The sequence below is a fragment of the Falco cherrug genome, chromosome 6 (assembly GCF_023634085.1).
Source record: "Falco cherrug isolate bFalChe1 chromosome 6, bFalChe1.pri, whole genome shotgun sequence".
Taxonomy (NCBI): Eukaryota; Metazoa; Chordata; class Aves; order Falconiformes; family Falconidae; genus Falco; species Falco cherrug.
The window spans coordinates 53381824-53398096 of record NC_073702.1 but is presented as its reverse complement, the minus strand read 5'-3'; the positions used below and the strand labels follow the sequence as shown (position 1 = coordinate 53398096).

The following is a 16273-nucleotide window of genomic DNA, read 5'->3' as shown; positions in this document are numbered from 1 at the left end:
TCTTTTTTAAAAAGGCTTCTCAAATATGCATGAGTGGAACCTGGAAATACATCAAGTGATTTTGCCCAGAGTTTCTTGAAACTCAGATAACCAGATTTACAGATGTACCTGAACTTCTTCCCATAATACAGGCAGACATTGAAAAATCAGAATGGACGCTCCAGCCCACTGAAGGGATGATATATACTGGTTGTGAAAGATGACTTACAACTGAACTGAAAACGAATGTAATTGTGATACTGGCTCGTTGGGTGTGATGTTTAAGAAAATTGTAATGCACTAGGGAACCAATTTTACTGCCATTGCACATATAAGACTACAAAATGTAGATGCTCAAAGCTAGAAGAACTTTAATGTACAGATAGCACAAGCTTGGAGAAGTTTCACCACATTTTAAAAGAAAACATTGAGAAAATTTTAGGTCAAGTATATAGTCAACTATTAGCAGTTCTCCTATTTGAAATGTAAGAAATAAAGGTCTAAACCCCAGTAGAAATCTCAACAATTATTCAATGCCTGTCAGCTTATAGAAAAAAAGGGGCTACAAAAAAGACCCCGGGAAAATTCTACAACCTCAAATCTCCATAGGCTGTATTTTACATTTAAGATAGAAGCTGAAGTGCTGAATTAGTCAGAAGAAACCTGTGAAACTTCTATCTTACTCCAAAGAATATGTGAATTCTTGAGCCTTGAGATTGACTCCTATTACCTGTACCCTAATAAAACTCCAGCCCCCAACTTGTCATCCAGGGCCTTATGAAGAGAGGGAAGGGGTGGACTCGGTGAGGCAGGAAGTAAAAAACTTCAAATGGATAAATCTGTTGCAGTCTTGCCTTGAATACAAAACCTTAGCTATGAATGCATGGCCATCCCCATATTGTAACCTGGTCAGACTACAGTCCAGGGAAGAAATTCTTGCCTCCATGAAGGGATCTTACTTTTCACCTGGTAGAAAAATTCACTGACATGTTCTGAGTTAAGCATCCTCTTTTCTACAATGAAATTTAGATTGAGCCAAATAAACTCAATCATCTTCATGCTGACTTTAGACACATTAATCTATCTAGGCAAAATAGCCTCGGCATTGCACAGTCTGAGACTTGCCCCATTCTAACAACTTGTAATATGAGGCACAACTGGCAAAAAATAAATATAGTGACCCTTAGTCCTGGGAGGGATACTAGCAAATTCACTTTCTCTGTCTCAATTGCTTGGTTTTTCAGCCATGCCTTCAGGCCTCATACTCAATGCACCTGTGGCTACTGAACAACACAGCAGACCCTTCCCTGCCCACAGCTGATGTCCACCTCCACTACAATCCCCTCATTCCTATCAGCTGTGACTTCAGACACATCCTGCCCTACTGACCAGCCTTTCCTCTTCCAGTCAGGCTCTTCCCTCCTCTCCAGGCAATGAGTACACAGGGTGGAGCAGGCAAACAGGCACTAAACCTCCTCACCCTCAGTTCTGTCATTTAAAGTCACAGTAACCTCCTGCAGCTCCAGAATTCAGGTTTCAATGCAACAGTGGACTATGAGGGAAAAGGTTTTATTAATCTAAGAAAGGATTAGTTCAGTAAAGACAAAAGGAAGAAGCAGACTGAAACATTACCAGTGGAAATATGCTCTCAACCATTACCAGGTTTCTGATCAAACTGGGAGATCATTTATGACACGTACGTGACACAAAGACAACCACCAGTGATAAATTTCACCTTGTATCAAGATATGTTCATAATCTATATAGTTAACTTATATAAAGTGAAGAAAACTAGAATAAAATCAGCCAACCTGCTCCATCTACCTCCTCCTCCTCCCCTCCCACACATTTATTTCTTACAAAGAAATGACTGGTTATTTACTGAAGCTTTTACAGAAATTTCTACTTGAATGCAACCAGCATGGAAAATACCAGCCTGAGCTCTTGCAACTTTGCCACACTTTAAGGAAGTGACCATTCAAAACCATCAGTATGAAGTTTCAATACATGTTCTCCTCGAGTCCTTAATTTTTTGGTGCTTTGATTGGTAAAAATCTATGGTTTCAACAAAACCAGAACGTTAGACTTCCACACGGATTCCAAAAACATTTCTTAATTTGTGTGCATACCACTAACTTTTGATTCAGTTCATTGTGATTTTAAGCATTTCTAGGTAATTCCAAAACACTAGCTTTTTCCATCAGAGACTTCTGGAATGGAAAACAAATTTAAAACCAAAACAAGCTTAAAATATTTATTAGTAAGATATAGTTGCATGTCAGCATACAACGATGTGCTCAGAAATACTTATAAAAGTATAGGTTTAAAAGCTCACATTTTGTCACAAAAGTAAACCTAACCAAGGAAGAATTTAGTCTTGCACTTACACATATGCCAGCAAAAAAAGAAAACACCCTCTAAGTTTTCTATGCTATATTTTAGACATCACATTGATTCTTTGTATAGACTATTGACTAAATACCATATACTTCAAAGAATGCAAAATCAAAAAAACACCACAAAAATATCAACTTCAAATTGTCAATCTAAAGACAAAATTATTCAGCATAACCATATTAGTTTAATATAACCATTCCAAACATACTTATATATAATACATGTAGCATTCTGATATTATATGAAATAAAACTCCTCTGTCTTAAATGAATGTTAAAGAATGAACATTCACTTCCAGCATCTGGTACAGATGCAACTGTAAGAAAAAAAAGACTGCAAATACAAAAGCTAACAGGAGGAAAATAAAAAACCAGAACATTTGTCTTTTAAGGAGATTGCTTTCTTTTGAAATTCCAAACATTGTAAGTCAGTAATTGGTATACATAGGATTCAAGCATTTATTCTTCTGTTCAGAAAAAAAAGCTACAATATGAACCATGACTCACAGACTCTTTCAATGAGATATGCCACAAACAAAAACGTCATCTAACCATAAGGTCAGGTGATAGAATCATTTCTAACCTGCAAGACACAAGCTAAGGCAAAAATCTTTAAAATATATCTTTATACATGTGTACAGACTAAGTAGACATATAAACACAGGACCAACAAATCAGACACAAAGCTCAGCACATGCAGAAATATGCTGATTACTGAGATCAAATTGAAAAAAAACACGTTTCAAACATTGTTTAATAATGTTTGTAAATTCTTATTCTTACACCAGATTCTTACACCAGTAATTTTTAGGAAATGGAATAGAGTTAATGATTATCTCTAATGTTATTATACATTCTCTACAGTTCTCGATTTACAGATGTATTACACAGATCTATTACTCTCAAAATTAAATACTTTTACAGCCATAATTGTACTAGCCCATCACTCAAACTCCTACTAAAGTCAATAATGCATTTGAAAATCTTAAAACTTCTGAAAAATGTGAATCGAAAAAAAAAATACTGGCAGACTTTAAATAGAGTGCATGCCTGCATGTACCACTTTCTTTGTACCAGTATTAAATTCTACGTAATTTTGGCATATCTCCAAATAACAAAGATGCATTGCTGGTACACAAACAACAAATAAAGCTACATCAAACCCAAAGAATATATATAGAAATACATGGTACACTTTTTTTTTTATTTTTAATCCTTACATCTCCTTTCTACAGTACATTTTCCTGATCTTTTTTCCATTAAGGAAGGCAACCAAAGCTTGCATGTGTTCAAACTCACCACAATGCTCTCTTCAGAGTGAAACTTCTTTTTCTTTGATTTCTTTGCGTCTGTTAGGCCAGCATGACGTCTGAAGATTTCCTCAAAGCGGACTTTGGTTTTTGCCTTTGCCTCACTTTCAACTGCAAATAGTGTATGATTCACTAGCTCAGTAATCACCATTGCTAAAGAAGTGCCTGTTCATGCTCTAAAATTGCAAAGGACAAGAACTATTTCATCAGGGTAAATTTACCAAGAAATTTGCTTAGCACTCAGTTAAGAATTTCCACTGACAAAGTAAACTACACAACGATAACTCAGCAGCATTGTACAAACACGCCAGGCTATTTTGCTGCTGAAGTCGCCATCATCCACTGTTTCCTAAAGAAAGCATGTTTCAAAGAGCACACTATACAGGATCAGCATAAAACTGGGACTAGCCAAAGCAGAGGACAAATTATTGCCCTTACTGTTAATGAACAGTAGCACACTGATGTGACACACTGTCTTCAGGAGAAGGAGCAGCTCTGAGTTCCTGCCTAGTCTGGAACCCAAAGGAGCAACACTCCCAGAAAGATCTGTAAGAGGCAGGAGCATGCATGGATCCAAAATCAGCTGGAGCTGAGAGTCTCTGCCTTTTTGTGAATCATGATACTGCTATCAGCAGCATTTTAACCCTTGAAGCATTAGGTATCCTAGCCCCCCATGAGGTAATGCTAAATTTGTAGCTAAAGAATTAAAAACGCAATCTGGCACACCACTGAAAAAGGCTGTTGAATCCTCATCTATGGCATCTTTTCCATCGTCATTACAATTTTTACAAAAGCCCCCAGATTTAAAATAAAATAAAAAGACCCAACACTTCGTAAATCAGGTATAAACATGGACTTAAAACAGACCCAATGCAGCATTAAAAATGTATAGACAGAAGTAACTCCTATCATTTGCATGTAGTTCTGACTATGAAATATGTATTGGAAATCAAACACGAAGTATTCTTACCTGCTGGCATTTTCAGCCCTCAGTTAGAAGTAGCTCAATACACCAGCTGCTTCTTCCTCAGAATCCACCATTCTATTTAAAGTAATTAACAACTTTAATTAACATAACGGGTACATAGACTTGACGCTAACAATTAAATGCATGCTAATTAATATCAAGGATGAGTACAGCTCTTTTAGGGAAATATTTATTTCTAGACTCTTTGTCTGAAGTATTAGAAGTTCTCTGCCATCAAATCTCAGCTCAGGATTCTTAGCGTCTATCTGGTATTTGTTATTTGAGAGTAAATAAAACCCAGCACTACAGCAGTTTAATTAGCTATAGATTTCTGGGCAATAGCCAAATACTTCAGTACTGTAGTCCTCCGGTCTTCTAAAAAACCCTACAGTTTATTTAAACATGAAGCCATTTATACTGAAGCCTTTCTAATCAGGTTCCTATCCTGACAGCATCATCAAGGAAGTCAAATTGTAGCTGCTGATAGCTTTCAATGCAAAGATTAATACCTGCCAGCAAATCTAACTTTATCTCTAAATATTTATGTTTACATAAAGCGTTTGTATTTTATATAAAGCAGACAAGCAATTACATGAAACTCATTTCTCAAAAAAAAAAAAAAAAAAAAAAGTTAGGCCCTTCCGGCTGTGGAGAAAAGCCGGCAAATGCAACCTAAACAAAGCTTGAAGGCAAATAAAAATATTACACAACTTTATCTTCTCATCAAGAAAATTCAGAATGTCTTACAAAAAACTTTAATACAAAAAGCTGTTTTGTAAACAGTGGAACTAATGAAACCCAGCCTTCTATGAATGTGTTATGCTCCCCTTAGCCTTCAATGCAATGAGCTATGGTACCCATCTCCCCAGCAGCCCATCGGGCAATAGCTCCAAGGTCTCCCTAGGTGACACCTCCTGTTAAGACACCATTAACTCTCACATTCACGGGGCATCCTGACTACATCTATCCTAAAAAATTAAGACATAGCATTAAATACTGCCAGGCTATATGGTTGTATTATCCTTGGCACCATTTTGGTCCAAGCCATCCAACACTCACCCAAGCAATTCCTGGGTACTGTTTAGGAGTTAGTATGGATTATAATTAATAGGCAGTTTTCATGTGGCCACTCTGATCTGGGGCTAAGAAAGTTTAGTAACATTAAAGTGGGCCAAACATACCACTTGGCCTTGACACTAAAAATCACTCCTGGGCACACACATCTTAGCAGTACAGGAAAGAGCCAGGGCTGTGCTTATATTCCCAATCATCTGCGCTACTATACCCTCAGATCTCCCTCATCTTTCTTTCACAGTATTACTTGCTGCTTGTCTGTCCCCTACAGGCTACATCCTTTCAGGTCTTTTCACATTTGTTACAGTAGTTTGGCCTGCTGACTAGCCAAACCAAACCAAGAAAAAACCAAAAGGCAAAGCATCAGGGTTGGTTTGGGATTATAGAAGTGTTTAGTCAATTGCCAGGTGTGGTTTGTTTGTTTATTTCATGTGTTAAGCCAACCATTTACATTAAGTATCTGACAATTTCAGGATGTTTGAAATGAGCAAGGATGACCAGAAGGGACTGCACAGGAACAAAAAAATGTTTTGTTTTGTAATATGCTTCATCATGTCACTGACAAGGTAGCAGTATTTTCACTAAAATATGTTTTGACTCATAAAGCAAAGCTTTACTGTCAGAACTAAAGCAGTAACAGTTAAAAATAATACTTCTTACAAGAAATTTAAACAGAAAATATTAATGAAAAATAAATCTGCTTTTGCAATTTAGAGTTGTACCAAAAGGCTGTTTTAAAAGTGCTACAGTTAAGTGCTGCTTTTCAAGTAGCTGATTCACAGCTGGCTAGAAAATACTTATAATTTGAAAGAGTAGAAAACTATAGTTATAAAATGCAGCAGATTCTATCACTTTAATAATTCACTGAGGCTTGCAGGAACATGGAAAAGTCTGTTATGATTAGTTGACTGATTTCAACCACCCTTCAGAAAAACTAATTACAAACAACAAATGAAAGGCTGAAGTGCTCTTGAATTTCAAACAAAAAAATATGAGACAATACAGAACACAAAAGCAACATCAGTAAAAGTGCATACCTGTTCCAAGTATGGAAACAATTTTATGGTCAAAGGTTAAATAAATCACACAACAAAACAAACTATAACTAAATTAGTTTTGCAGATACTTTTGCTATAATGGAACAAACACCTTTCCAAAGCAAAAGCTTGGTTCACGTCATGTCTACCAGCACTCTGTAAAATGCATAATTTGCCAAATTTACAAGTGCATACTTTTCTGTTTACCTCTATTTATGCAGCAAAAGTCTGTCCTCTTGTAGCAATAAAATTAAGATATAAAACACTCTGATGATGGTGCTGTTATTCTATATACATTTCCAATTTTGAATTACATGACCTTTGACATGATACATTAAAGCAACTATTAGACTTGTGTAAATATAGATCATTAATCAACAAGAATAAGAACAAGGCTGTTTACTCAGTGTAATCTCACCTTAAAATAGAAGAGATTTAATTGTATATTAGAATTCACCAACCACAGTGCCCCAGTCTGAATAAACTCAGTTATCACTAAGATTAATCTTGGAAGATTCATTTTTGCCCGATCAGACTTGATCTCTTCCATGTTAACTAAAGCAATCCAGGAATGACAAAAATACTGGGAACAGTGGCATATTTCAGCCATCAGGAATAACCATGAAAACAAAATCATGAAGCCCAGACTTCCAAGAATTACTATGTACCTTCCGGAAAATAATCTAATTTGCTCTTATCTAATATCGCAACTATATTTATAAATGTGATTCTAAATTAAATTCTTGCTCTTTTCACAATAGTTGCTATATTCTGTGTCCATAAAACAGGAACTCTCTGTGCAAAACATACCACAAAGCCCACTAGTCACAAAAAACACTCCTATTGATCACAACACCAACACCAGTGCCACCGAAAAAAAATTGTTTTTAAAAAAATCAAACCGATACTATAATGAAGCAGAACATCCAGAATCTGTACTACAGAATGTGAAGTGACAAATTTCCCACCTAACTAGGCTCATTTAGGAAAACAAGTTGACAAAATATAATTGCACACTTCAGGATTTTCATAAACTAAATTCCTCATTTTGATTTTATCACAGTGAATATAAATCTTCAGTGGCTCCAAACAAGTATAACGTCAGGCCTTATTCCCATCTCTCAGATGAGATCCATCATCATAGTGGAAAATCTTGGGTTTTACTAGGTTTGTAATTCAGCTATCTGCAGGTATCATGACTTTGAGATCTCAAAAAGCTTTCACTCAGAATTATACAGCAAAATAACACTGAGTCAAACCCGTTCCTCTTCACTAATGATAAATGTGACATCAAAACCCAATCTGGTTTTATTCATGAAAATTCAGTATTTAAGCCCAGAAAACTGACAGACAGCATTATCGTTACTGTGCAAATACCTATATACTTGCTTATCAAACACACACTGCCATAAGTGCAGTGGCTTTCTACCAGTTTAGATGGGCCCGTAAAAACCTGGCGTTCGCATTAATTTAAAAGGATGTTAAAAAAGCACTGCCCGTCTGAGTTTCCTAATGGTAAGGTATCAGAAAGAGTAACTACTGGGTTTTTTTCCCCAAAGATTTTGTACCCTTCGTTGGTCAGAAGGTCAAGAAAGTCTCTTGTCTGCCCTCATGACAAAGTTATGGACTTTATTTCTGTATAAGGAAATACAGCCGACTTTCAGTGTTTACGACTTTTTAAGTATCTGCCTTATCTTAGATCATACTGGGTTCTCATCAAGAGACCACCCCAACTATTTTAATTTCCAAAGCGGCATTTTGCTTTGCATAGAGGAATGATGATGAGCAGCAAAGATACAAAGCAACGTTCCCAGCACACGCTGCAACTGGACTAACCGATGAGATTAATTGCATTTAATGTGCAGATGCACGTTCCGCACGCAAGGGAGGCATCGCTGCTCTGGGGCTTGACACGTCAGGCACGGAGAAGGGCTGTACCTTCCCGTGCCGCGGGCACGAACTGACCGTGCAGCCTCGCCGGAGGAAACTACAACACAGCTTGTACCGAGCGGGGGGGGGGGGGGCGGCAGGAACTCAGCAAGGGATCGCGGCTTCACGCGGCGCTGCTCTGTGCCACGGCGGGGCGCCGAGACCAGGAGACGGCAGGCGCCTCCCCGGGCCGGCCGCCCTACCCCCCGGGTTACTCTGAGCAGCCCCGCGAGGTGCGGGGCCCGATCCCGCTGCTCCCCGGCGCGTCCCCGCGCTCCCGGCGCCCCGACAGAGCCGCCCCCCCCCCCCCGCCCCGCGCGCCACAGGCCGGTCCCCGGGCGCTGCCCCGCGCCAACGGCCGCGCCACCGCGCGCTCTGCGTAACGGCCACCGAGCCCCCGGCTGCGCCCCCCGCCCCGGGCGGCGGAAGGAGCCGCCGGCGGGAAAGGGGCGGGTGGGCACGGGGGAAGGGGGGCCGGGGGAGGGAGCAGCGGCGCGGAGGCGTGCCCCAGCCTGCCCGCCCCCGGGGCCGCGCGGCGGGACGAGCGGCGGCAGCGCCCGGCGGGACCCCGGCCGTACGCGGCCTCCCTGCCCGAGGCGCGGGCGCAGCCTGACGCGGCCCCGCACCCTCCCGCCTGCCGCGCCTCCGCAGAGCGAGGGCATCACTCACGTCGGCCCCGTCCGGCCTCCGTGGCAGCGACGCTGCCAGCCGGCTGCCGCCGCCCCGCCTCCCCGCGCCAGTGGTCTCGCCCCGCGCGCCCCCCCCCGCCGCGCCGGTGGTTTTGCCGAAAACAATCGCGGCTGCCAAGGAAACAGCGCACGTGGCGCATGCGCGTGGGGGACGGCGTGAGGCGGGGCGGGAACGAGTAGCCCGCGAGCCCGCTGCAGGCTGGGGGCTCGGGCGGCGCACCCGCGCGTTTTCCCGCCGGACGGCCGCCGTGGCAGTGATGCGCCGTCGGGGAGAGCGCCTGCGCGCGGGGGCAGCCCGGCGGGGGTGAGGAAGGCGGGCAGGCGCGGCGGCGGCCCGCCGTCCTTGTGCGCGTGCGCGGCCCGGCCTTTCCTCACGCCGGCGTCCCGCCCTTAGTGGGGCCGGGTGGTGGTTCTGTTCGCCCTTGGCCGCGGCGGCGCCGTGCTATGGCAAGAGGAACGCTGGCTGCGAGTGTCTCCGGCCGCTGCCCGGGTGCTCCCTGCCGCGGGCCTGGCGGGCTGGCTGCGCCGCTGCCCGGGGGAGGCGCCCTCCCCTGGCGGGGGCCCGTGAGGGGCGGCCGGAGGCGCGGCTCGGAGGCGCGGGTGCTTGCCGCCGCCGGGCCCGCGACAACGTGCAGCCCGGCGGTGTCTGGCGGAGCTGGGGTGGGCAGGAGCCAAGAAGCAGCTCCTCGCAGTAACCATCGCCGCAGAGCGGGTTTGCTGGCGCTGAAAGGGGCAAGTTGTGGTCGCCTTGTCCCGCTGCCCCGACGTGACTGCGTGGAGGAAACGGGAGGGGCCTGCTGATATACAAGCTGCACGCGTTGCAGATGTCATTGTTAGGCTTTGGGCAACGTGTGCTACAAAACAAAAAGCTCTCAGTCCTTAGCAGTACTTCTTCCTGTGTTCCAGGTCTGTTTGTAGTGTTGCTTTGCACTCATGGATGATGAGCTGATCAGAAAAAACTTACCGAAAACATGAAACTGGAATTTAGTAAAAAAAGAGGGATTGAAAAGCTTTAGAAACAGGGGAGCCCTTCAGGAGTACTTTTATCATCCATCTAAAAAGATGTCAAAAGTACAAATAGCTTTCTCATGTTCAGATTAACAGCATTGCTTGCAGAAGAGTCAAGTCTCTGGGTAATGGCCTCGGTTGGAGCCAGGGAGGTGTCTAATCAAATGTTTGGGATGGACATCGGCTTTTTGTAAATGGCAGCAAAAATTGATGTCCTAAAGCTATGCAGATACTGCAGAAACTTAATTTCCCATCTTATTTAGCTGCTAATTTAAGCAGTGGTGTTTTTTTCTCTAGGAATAGTAACTCATCGTTACTGCCATGGAAAAACTATTTGTTTATTTCTTCTGTGTAAAAATGAGTAAATAAAAGTTGTAGATGTCCAAGTTCCTTCAAACACTAAAAGGCTTGAGAAATTAATGCAGGTTTTGGATGAACATGGCTGTACCTTTTCAAAAGCGATGATGGGCAAAATTAGCCTTCAGTTGACTCCAATATATTTGTACAGCCTAGAGGTGAGCTAATGCTTGTGATACTGTGGTTGTGACCCTGTGCCCAAGCATGGTGTCTTTCAAATTCTCTGAAAGTTACACAGATGCCAGAAGAATACATACTCTGAATCCTTGTTTCCTTGTTGCTCAAGCGTTATTAGTGACATATCCTATTATCTCTGGTACCTCCCTGTCCTTTGCTTTCTCAAATGCTTACACGCACTCAACAGATGGGTAGGGGGTTTTCTTTTTTCGTAAGGCAGGTGTTCTGGATAAAAAGGCCTTGGCATAACATGATTAAACAAAAAAAGATGTCTCCTGAGCATTTCTTTTGCTGCTTTAAATCCTTTAGTATATCTCTGTCCTTGGTAGAACCCCAAAATCAATTAAATATTAGCCTTGAACAACCTGATCTCACTTTTAATTAGGCCTTGCATTGAACTGGTGATTGGACCAGCTAAACTGAAATCCAGTTGTCCCTTCCTAAGTTGTATGATTATGATATTATTTGTTATATATGACGGGTTTAGTGCTAGCTTTTACAGTAGTCAAGACACGTAAAATGGTCTTGGGGCTAGTCATAAGGTAGACAGTCAAAGGCCACCTTTATTTTAGTGGTGCGGTCCCAGCAAGTTGCAGCAAAGGACTGAAGCTTCATCCGAATTTTCAGTATAGGTAGGACAACTATAATGGATTCTGATATAATCATTAACAGGGACACCATTCCTGATTATAGCCCACTCTATGCCTGTAGCCTGGCAGCGTTCAGAAAAAAACCCAACAAAAACCCCCAAACAAACCATAGTAGGTGTGTGGGAGGGTTGTACACCATAACTCTCATTCAAATTCTAGTCCCAGTTTTCAATGTAGAGAATATGACAAAATGGTTCTCCAAGGGAATACTGATTTTTGATTATTGTGATGTCATCTCTGTTTGACTAGGCTTATTATCTCCACGAGTTGTGTAGGATGCAGTAGAAGAGCTGCTTCTTCAGTACCTTTCTTTATAAATGTCAATGGCAATCCTAACAATTCCAGTACAGTCAAGAAACAAATAGGTCCATGTGTAGCTTGTCAGCTGTGATCTGACAAACTGTACTGAAAACTAGAAATTTTCTTGAGAACCCATTATAGGACAGTGACTGGTGAAGACAGACTCCCAAAAGCTTTCCACGTGCCACCTTGCACAGTAACGTGAGAGCTCCCTTGCACAGTTCTGCATTTACCTGGTATAGCGCTGCATAAGCACCGTCCTCAGTAAACACAAGCCTACATGTTGTGCACATACGCAGATATTCCAGCACAGTCTGCAGTGCCACCAGAGATGTCTCTGGAGGGGATGTTTTTTTATGGCTCAGTGTGTTTAACCCTCCAGAAAATTGTCATAGTAGGGAGAAAAGAAAAAAAAAAAAAAGAATTACACTGTTGGACCCTCCCATGGCCACACTACTAGGGAGAGGGCTGTAGTGACAGGGTTTGAGGGTGTGTAGTAGTATATCTTCCATATATCTTCCATACAATAGAATCACTATTCACAGATGAGGGAAGAGCCTAGAATTAGATTTGGGCTTTTGGAGAGTAAGGGCTGAAGAGGTAGTCCTGTATCCTCTGAGGCTAGTGCAGGTAATGTAATAACTGAAACAAGGAGAATTTGAGGCAGGATTTTTGGAAGCAGAGTCACTCATGGAAGCAGAGTCACTCATTTTTGTTCATGTTGTGGGTAGAGTACAGTTGAGATGGAAGGGACTGTAAAGCTAATGGTATTGCTAGACCCTGTATGCCAATAATTTAGGAAGAAGGCTTTCTGGTGCAGACTCGTAGCTAAATGAGAGGTGGAGTTCCCTTCACTGGGGTGAGGCTTTCAGATTATGATTAGATTTCTTCTAATAGTTGAAACAGCAGGCACCATAAGAATATATTTCTGGATGTGGCAAACCAACAGGCTTGTGGAAAGTGAGGCAGGCTGAACTGAAAAGTGATTAATCTTTTATGCTAAATTCTGAAGAGTGCTGTCAGTCTTGAAATTATGCTTCCAGTGAGGATTAGGATTGGGGTTAAATGAGAATCTCAAAAGACTAAAATGTGCATTCGTGCCCACCATATAAAATCTCAGGATAGGTAGGGTTGTAATTCTTGGAAAGGTAAAGGCTGAGGCTATTGTCAGAAAGCTTTTCTGACAGCAAGACTGAAGAAAGATCTTTCTTTTCAAATCTGTTAAAAGGTAAGATCATGTAAATCCTCCAGGGCTTGGATGAAAGCAGCCTGTCAGAGTGAGTGGCATATGGCAGCTGGGAGGCTCAGTTATGTCAGCAGCAGTAATGGGCTATAAGGCCTTCTAAATAAACTGGCACTAGACATCAAGTTTTCCTATTACTAGTACAAACTTGTGTCAAGTTTCCAGGATTACTTGTTTTATGAGACCTTCTGTGACCATTACACCTATGGAAGATCTGAAGGATTTTTGCAAGCTGAGTTCTGTAAGCAAGTAATGATCAGGTCCATTTTCAATGCTGGAGGAGAATTCCATCTCTCCTCTTCAGCTGACTTGTTTAGTTGGATTTTTGGGGGGAATAGGCAGAAGGAAACACTGCATCTCTTAGTCATAGAGACTAGATTCTGTGATAAAACCAAGAATATAAGTGTATATTAAATTTGGTACCTGCAGCCTGGGATAGGTAAAACTCGCTATTCTGGAGTTAAGAACATTTCAGATACAAAGCTACTGTAAGCCAAGATTTTACATGCTGATGTGAAGATTCACACCACACACACACACCCCCTTCCTTTAAGGCCCTGTGTCTTGCAGTTCTTCTTATGTACTTTGCCTAGTGCATACCATGATATTAAGCCGTTCTTAAGGTTACTAATCACACTTTCATTACAGCTAAAAACGTTGCAATATGTATTCCAACATCAGTGTCACAAATATCTTTTGTTTCATTTCCTGGCAGTGAAATATGTTTTTTAAAGATTTAGGCCTTGCTCATTATTACAATGGCAATGGAAGTCAGGAGCAGCATCTAAGAAATCCAGCCTGGGAAGTTTGACAGCCCCAAAAATAGCAGAATGAGTTTTGTCTGTACTGATGGCCAGTGGAACAGACTAAAGAAAAGAAAGCAGATTCCAAATGAAAAACATCCTGCCCAAAAGCATAGACAAGTGTTCAAATCCTGTTCTGCTGGAAGCAGAAAACAAAGACTTTTGAAAACCATAGAACAACTATTATGGATGCATGGAGTTTTTCAATAGATTGAAAAGCATGCGCTCACCCATTTTTCAGTTCCAAGGGCTTGTATATAGAAGGCTTCCCGTTACTTACCTTGTATTTGCTATGTGTGGGAAGTAGAAAGGGACATGCAGAATGACGACATATTGTAGCGTACAGGTAGAAAGTTTGTAGATAGCAGATGTATTCTGCAAATCTCGCAGGAATTCCAGGATGATGAAAAATGGATCAAGCTTCTTGTCAGAGCCTAACTTTGAACAAACGGGTAAATGTATCACATGCGGGGAACAACCTCTAGGTGTCACTTGAGTGTACAAAATAGAAACAGGATTTGGGGCTGGGCAACTGAGCTGTAAAGACGTGATGCTATTTTGGCAGAAGTTAATTATGTAGCTGTTCAGGGGTTACTTTCTCTTCACAGTCAAATATAATTCAGTTTCTGTTATTGGGTGTTCTCAGCAAATTATCTGACTGACATAAGCTGAAGCTTGGGTAATTGATGGGTCAACTCATAGGAGAATTTTCATAATAGTGATAAGAGAAAGAACTGTCACAAAAATTAACTTAAAGTCAGTCACCAGCTTCTTTAATAAACTTTGAGCCCTATTGTGCAAGGTGTTCTGCATCCTGAGATTATTGTATCTTGCATACCAAATTTGTGGTACTTTGAAAGTAAGTCATAATGTCTAACTATTTTGTAAAGCTGGTATTCCCTAAATATGCAGATATTGGCACTATCAATGTCTGTACGTGCTTCCTTGGCATTTCTGTGCATTTCTGTGGCCTTCTCTCTGAGAACTTCAAGAATTTGAGCTGAAAAGATATCCATGTTAGTTCAATCTTTGACTTGCCTCCTATTCCTAAAGAGAGTGCTGTTAGTTCAGGGGGATACATAAGCATATAATGTGCTCAGTCCTTTCCCGGAAGAGAGCTTTTGCATGTGTTTAAGAACGTTCTTTATCCTCATTGACTTTGTTGAGCCATAGTTACCATCTTAAAGTGTTTTTCTGAGTAGGTGCAAGAAACAATTATTGCCATGTGGGGTTTTTTTTGTTTGTTTTATAACCTTATTTTGGGTGACAGTTCTCTCAGGCCCAAAATTCTATAATGCAGAAGACTTATTTCACAGTTCACTACAGTTTTTACTTGTAGGCCAAGAGTAAAAAATTCTTGTATTCAGCAAAATATATGAAGAAACCTACGTTTTTTTTCTATTTGAAGATGTTTCCAGTTTAGGATTTTGAAATGTTTTAGGGAACTTAAGCCATAGTTGTCATAATGCAGAGAGACTTGGAGCAAGGCTGGAACTACGAAGCAGCAGATCCTAGGATCTGGTATTAATAGGAAATGTAAGATTCCTAAATTTCTAATTTTATTTTTCATTTTAAATGGGCTGGTTAAATAGGAGGGTCACAGCAACACTCCCTCGTATCTCAGATTGTGTAGATTTTGTTCAACATACTAGATAATCTATTTATAATAATGTGTTATATTTTTACAACACGAGGAAAAGAATAAGATAAACTCATTCTGTTTAACTGCCAGAAAACAAGGTTTCAGAAGTCATGGATTCAAAATGTTCTTCCAGACAATAAGGCCATGAGCCCTCTGAAGCGAAATTTTGATTGAGATTTCAGTAGAGTTAGTGTTCCTTGAGCAATATCTCCTGAGGTATCGCTAAGTCTGTTTTCGTGTCTTCAGAACAAGAATGCTAAGTCTTGTCTTTCTGAAAGTGTGTTATCATCTGGAAAATTGTATGTTTACAGAAAGCTGCAGGTACCTTGCCACACGATGGCAGTGTAATAGCACATGTAATTAAGTCTGATTTTTCTGAAGTGTTCTGGAAACTGGCTATTGGAACTAGAATTTGCCTGCAACTAAGTGCAGCATTATTACTTCTTAACTTTTCAAAATTCCGTTGTACCCCTTGTATGGTTAGTGCATCTTTGCATACATTTTAATTACATTGTTTTCCTTTTGTGCTGTTTATTAACTATACTATAAGCTTCAATAAAAAATGATGTATCTCCTGAATTTCCTTATTGTGTCCTACGATATGTCTTTTATTTGTGGACTACTTGCCACAATAGTTTTGTTAAAAAGCCATTTATTCTTTAAAATGTACTTGTGATGTGTTTCAGCTGGTATCCTTTCTCTCTTTTAAAGG

General features: G+C 41.2%; 1 protein-coding gene across 2 annotated transcripts in view; it reads right to left on the bottom strand.

Moving 5' to 3' along the window:
- Window positions 1–11816, bottom strand: part of AHI1 (Abelson helper integration site 1) — a 98950-nt gene extending 87134 nt beyond the window's left edge. Inside the window, exons 1-3 of one of the 2 annotated variants that reach the window (XM_055714260.1) lie at window positions 9362–11816; window positions 4656–4727; window positions 3675–3796 (exon numbers count right to left, since the gene is read on the bottom strand). In XM_055714260.1, the coding sequence (XP_055570235.1) occupies window positions 3675–3796; window positions 4656–4665 (132 nt within the window). In that variant the 5' untranslated portion in view covers window positions 4666–4727; window positions 9362–11816. Of the gene's footprint in view, window positions 1–3674; window positions 3797–4655; window positions 4728–8599; window positions 9337–9361 lie in introns of those variants that run through there. The other variant, XM_055714261.1, reaches the window with a different exon arrangement.
- Window positions 11817–16273: the final 4457 nt, after the last annotated feature.